Source organism: Corvus kubaryi, unplaced genomic scaffold (genome assembly GCF_017639235.1).
Source record: "Corvus kubaryi isolate FWS band 111438036 unplaced genomic scaffold, C.kubaryi_AGA036_p1.0 36336, whole genome shotgun sequence".
NCBI lineage: Eukaryota > Metazoa > Chordata > Aves > Passeriformes > Corvidae > Corvus > Corvus kubaryi.
The window spans coordinates 785-6,518 of record NW_024580851.1 but is presented as its reverse complement, the minus strand read 5'-3'; the positions used below and the strand labels follow the sequence as shown (position 1 = coordinate 6,518).

Genomic DNA, 5,734 nt, shown 5'->3' with positions numbered 1-5,734 from the left:
AGAATTCTGGATCCCAGGGGAAAAACATTCCCAGAACCCCAGATCCCAGGGAAAAACCACTCCCAGAACCCCAGATCCCGGGGAAAAACCCATTCCTAGAACCCCAGATTCCAGAAAAAAACCATTCCCAGAACCCCGGATTCCAGAATAAAACCCAGAACCCCAGATCTTGGGGAAAAACCATTCCCAGAACTCTGGATCCCAGGGAAAAACCCATTCCCAGAACCCCAGATCCCAGGGAAAACCCATTCCTAGAATTCTGGATCCCAGGGAAAACCCACTCCCGGGCTCACCTGGAACCCTGGATCGCAGGAAGTAGAGGAACTTCCCGTTTTTGGAGTGCATGATGGCCCTCTTGATGAACTCCACCACGGACTGGCAGCGGTCCTCGAACTTGGGGTGGCACCAGAGGCTGAAGGTCCCTTCCGAGAGAGCACAGGGACGTCATTCCCGTTATCCCAGGCCCGGGAATTTTTTGGGAAAGCAGCATCACGGAAGCGACAGCACCGTGACAAATCCGGCGATCCCGGAACGGCTCCTGGCGGAGCCGGGATGAGGCGGGACAGCGGCACTGGGGGGGGGTGACCCCAAGGGCTCTGGGGACCAAAATCCACTTTTGGGGACCAAAATCCACTTTTCCAACATTCCTCAGCAGCGTCCCCGCTCCATCCCAACATTCCCCAAAGGAAGGTGACCCCGGCCGCCGGCATTTCCCGGTGCCATGGGTCGGCAAGCACAGTCCTGGAAGGGATGTCCTTGCCAAGGGGTGCTCACAGCTTCCTCTGGGACCTGACAGGACCCAGCAGCGGCCAGGTTGAATACGGACAATTCTTTAATCCACTTAAAATTGTGAATTGTGACCCCTCTGTGATGCACATTTAAGAATAGACAAACCCCCCCAGCTCTGTCTCATTTCTGGTGCCGGGACAGGTGGCCACGGGGCCCGTGTGGGGGCCAGCGGGCCACGGCCATCCTGGAGCCGACGGGCCCTGTTCCACCCGCAGAACCCCGCCCTGCCTTGCCGCGGGCAGCCAGAGCGGCTCGGCTCTCCCCGCTCTCCGATAAGAAAATTCAACATTCCAGCTGCAAAGCTGCAAGGCCGAGGTGAGATTGACCCTTTTAGTGCTGTGAGGAGCTGGAAACCTGAGGGAAGAGAGAGAGGAGATGCTTAAAGCTGAAATTCTCTTGTGAAGCTGTGATATGTCAGAGTATCCCGTGGTAATTCCATGAAGATCTGGGGGGTGGAGCGTTCAAGCTGTGAGCAAAAGCTGAGATAGGCAGATGCTGCCGCAGCTGTAATTTCGTGAGAAGTTTGGACAGGGAGAGATGGACCTGATGAGGACTTTGGCTCCAAATAGGAAAGGAGAAAACCTCAGTTCCTAGAGATGAACCTGATGAGGACTTTGGCTCTAAACGGGAAAGGAGAAACCTCAGTTCCTAGAGATGCTCCCAGAGATAGTCCTAAAGATGAAGATGAGGAAGACCCTTTGCTCCCAGGGAAGGAGAAGGGCCTCTGTTTTTGTTTCTGAACGGCTCAACCTTAAAATGGTACCCCAAAAACTTCAAGAGTGGACCCTCGAACGCGGGAAAACCAATTGCTATCTGTGTGTGACCTTGAAAAGCTGCAAGTCGGGGGAAGGGACTCACATGCAGGCAGAGAGACTCCTCTTCCTAAATGGACTGAACAATATTTGGAAGTGGGCGGCTGGCTCGTTGTGATAATGTTCTCATAGCACGAGCAAGAAGAGACTTCTCTTCCTAAATGGACTGACCAAGGTTATTCTGGAAGTGGTAACAGACTGAACATCTCCAGGGTTGTCTTTTTCCATCGTCAGTGGGAGAAGGGAGGAAGGTGGCAGAAGGAGGAGAGTTCTCAAGGTGTGCTATAATTTTTTTTTTCCCTCTTTTAGGTCCGTTAATAAACTTCTTTCTATTCTTTCAAGTTTGGTGCCTGCTTTGCGTTTCTCCTCATTCTTATCTCACAGAAGATAAACAGGAATGAGCATTTTGGACCAAACCACGACACCCAGGGATCGTTTTCCACGGGAGCAGCTTCGTGTTGCTGCTCCTTGATTAAAGGGATCGTTAATTAGGGCCCGGCTCACCACGTGGGGCGCTTCGGCCCCGGCGCTGTCACCCGACGCGCCCAGGATGGAACCGGAGCTGGGCACAGGCGGAGCCAGCGCTCCCAGCGGGACACAGCCCAGTCCAAGCAGTCCGGACAGCCCTGCCCGTGCCAAAATCCGGGAATTCCTTAGGAAAAAGCTCTGGAAGATTCCAGCCAGACCAGTCCGGACACCCCCTGCCTGTGCCAAAATCTGGGAATTCCTTAGGAAAAAGCTCCGGAAGATTCCAGCCAGACCAGTCCGGACACCCCTGCCTGTGCCAAAATCTGGGAATTCTTAGGGAAAATCTCTGGAAGATTCCAGCCAGACCAGTCCAGACACCCCCTGCCCACGCCAAAATCTGGGAATTCTCTAGGAAACATCTCTGGAAGATTCCAGCCAGACCAGTCCGGACACCCCTACCTGTCCCAAAATCCGGGAATTCCTTAGGAAAGACCCCTGGAAGATTCCAGCCAGACCAGTCTGGACACCCCTGCCCATGCCAAAATCCGGGAATTCCCTAGGAAAGACCCCCAGAAGATTCCAGCCATCCCCTGTGCCGTGTCACCGTGTTCCCGAGTGCCACATCCCTGTGGTTTTTGGACAATCCCAGGGACAATTCCATGTTCCGATGCCCGAGCACGCTTCCCACGAATAAATTTTCCCTAAATTCCAACCTAAACCTCTCCTGGTGCAGCTTGAGGTTTTCAATGTTTTATCCCCCCCTTTATTTGCCTGAAATCCGGGGATTTTCCAGCAGAAAGCAGGGAAGCGCTGTCCCAAAGGGCTGGAAAACGGGAAAACGAAGGCTCCGGTGAGGATGGAGCCAGGCTGGAATTCCAGGGGGGTTCTGTGACCTCCACTGACCTGCAGGAGAGCTTGGAAAACACCCCCAGAAACCGGGATAAATCCTGAGGAGGAAACAGAAGTCAGGGAATTCCTGGAAAAGCAGCATTCCAGAAGGAAGAGAGGAGCAGTGCCCAGATCCAGCTGTGGGATTCACTGGGAAAACAAAATCCCTTCCCAGGAGCTGGTTTGGGAGCAAAGCCACCCCTGTGGAACAGGAGGAAAAAGCAGGAAAATCCCACATTCCTGGGAATCTTGGAGCTGGATGAGCCCTCGAAAGGACAAAGCACAGCCACACAATTCCCGAAAAAAAAGGTGGGAATTCTCTTTTTTCCCCCCACCTCTCATCTACCCAAACCCACAGGTGGGGGAGTTTCTCTCCTTCCCAATCCTTCAGGCTCCCTCAGGGGTTTTTCCAGGTGGGAATTCCCACGGTGCTGCAGGAAAAGCAGCGCCAGGCAGAGAATCCTGCGCAGCGAGGGGGACACAGGAGGTCCCCGGAGACCAAAAATTCCCTGTCCTGAGGCAGTTCCAGCTCTGGGAAAATTGGGAGCACCCGGCTCAGGGAGCTCGGAGAATCCTGGAATATCCTGAGCGGGAATGGACCCACAGGGATCACAGATCCAACTCCTGGAGTTCCCAAAATGCCACCCAAACGCTCCCTGGAACCTTGGAGCTCTGAGCATTCCCTGCTCCCACTCTTCGGGAACCCACGGAACAATTCCCTCGGGAATTCCCTGCTCCGAGAGCTCAGCTCAGCTCCTGCAGCTGCGAGAGCTCCTGGAAGTCAGGACAAGGGGAAAAATCCCTCCTCAATTCCCAAACTGCGCGGAATTAACGCTGGGCAATCTTCCCAGCAGGAGAGGCTGCACATCCCACCTCAGCATCCCTAAAATCCCATTCCCCGAGGCACCGGGAGCTCTTTATTCCCATTTTATTCCGGCGTTTCGAGGCACAAACCCCGAAGCCGAGCGTGGCTTTTTTTAATAAAAAACCCAAACTGATGCCATGAAGATTTTTTGCCTTTTCTTTTATACCCCTGTTATACTTTTTTTACAACTTCTGTATTCCCAGCGCTTTTTGCCTCCATTCTTGGCCTTGTTTGTCAAGCTCAGAGACTCAACATTTGAGAAGCTCCGTAGCCGGGGATCAGTGTGCCCCAGAGCCCAAGGTGCTCTCCAGAACACATTCTGTAAACCAGGATAGAACCATCCAGGGGAAGGCTCCTTGGGGAGGGGGGCTCACTTGAGCCTCTCATTGGGGAATCTTTGCTAGATCTGCTAATTAGTAACACCTAGAATGTTCTACCCAATGCTGGGGGGGGGGGGGGACAGAGAAACAGAGTCGGTGGGGTGCATCTCGATGCACATGACCTGGATGTGTGCACCTAAGGATCCTTAAAAATAAATCCCAAGGTAAAATCTCTTTTCCCCTTCTAACCGTGTGTGCCTCTTGATTTTAAGACCAGGTGTCCTGGGTTGCAGTGTATTCTATTCCCATCCTCAGGAGCTGTTGAAATCAGGTGGGGCAGTGTTTCCTTGCCTCCTCCCCCCAGACTATCTTGCTGTTCATGGCCCATCATTGTCCTGCCGCATGACTCCCAGATAACTCCCTCCGGACCATCTTCTGTTAATGAGCCTCATCAACACTTGGCCTCATGACTCATCACCCCATTGTGAGATGCTCCACCCAGAGGGAGGAACCAAGCATCCCATCGTAGATATAATCTGGGACTCTGACCACCAGAGACAACCCTTCCCACTGGATTTCCAGAGGACAGGAGCTACACAGCCACCACTGGGCCTTCTGAGGAGGAGCAGACTCTTTTTCTACAGGATCACCGCTTCAGAGGACTGCAGCCACCACCCTGCCTAACAGGGACCCAGGTTGTACCTTGACTCTGTCAGTTTGGCAGTATTTTCTTTTACTTTTTCTCCTTTACTTTAATTTCCATTAAATTGTTATTCTGACTTGGTGCCTCCCACTGGTTTGTTTTCAAACTAGTACACCAGGAAAAGGCATCCGTTGCTGGCGACCACGAAGGGACCCTAAAGACCTTGAAACTCGCGGTCTTGGGTTGGAACACATCTTGCTTTGCCCCTCTCTTTGCCGGCAAATTACAGAGGGGCCGGAGCAACGATCTGAGACTGTGAGCGGGACTTTAGGACCCAGCACAGAAAGGCATCAAAACAACCGAGGGAATTTCGCTGCTCCTCCTCTCATCCTGGAGCTCGGAGCCGTATCCCTGAGGTTCCCTGATCCCGGGAATTCCCTCACCTCTGTAGTGCTCCATCCGGGTGTGGTGGGTGATGCCCTGCGAGCGGAAGCTGAGGCTCAGGATGTAGCGGGGGTCGGAGCTGTCCCGCACCAGGAAGGAGCCGTCGGGTTTTCCCTTCAGCTTCATCTCGGCGTCCTCCCAGTTCATGGGGCCCCAGTACCATCCGCACTGGGAGAAGGGAAGAGCGGGAGATGTCAGGGAGGGCTGGGAATGCGGGAATTCCATCGGCAAACTCCGAGCCGTTCGCTGCCGGTGTGGGATTTCGCCGGATGGAAGCGCCCGGTGCGGGCGGTTGGGGTTTCTTCGGGATGAGGGGACACGGGAGATCCAGACCCCTCCTTTCATGCACAGAAAATGCTTTCCTGGACTCCAAACTCATGGAAAAGCCCTTTGGGATCATCCAGTCCAACCATTCCCCAGCGCTGCCGAGGCCACCACGTCCCCAAGTGTCACGTCCCTTTTAAATCCCTCCAGGGATGGGGACTCCACACTGCTCTGGGCGCCC

General features: G+C 53.9%; 1 protein-coding gene across 1 annotated transcript in view; it reads right to left on the bottom strand.

Annotated features, from left to right (window-relative positions):
• Window positions 1-5,734, bottom strand: part of SOCS7 (suppressor of cytokine signaling 7) — a gene marked incomplete at its 5' end in the record, with an annotated part of 11,476 nt that overhangs the window by 5,233 nt on the left and 509 nt on the right. Inside the window, 2 exons of the mRNA XM_042019874.1 lie at window positions 294-422; window positions 5,229-5,397. Coding sequence (XP_041875808.1) covers window positions 294-422; window positions 5,229-5,397 — 298 coding nt within the window. The remainder of the gene's footprint in view (window positions 1-293; window positions 423-5,228; window positions 5,398-5,734) is intronic.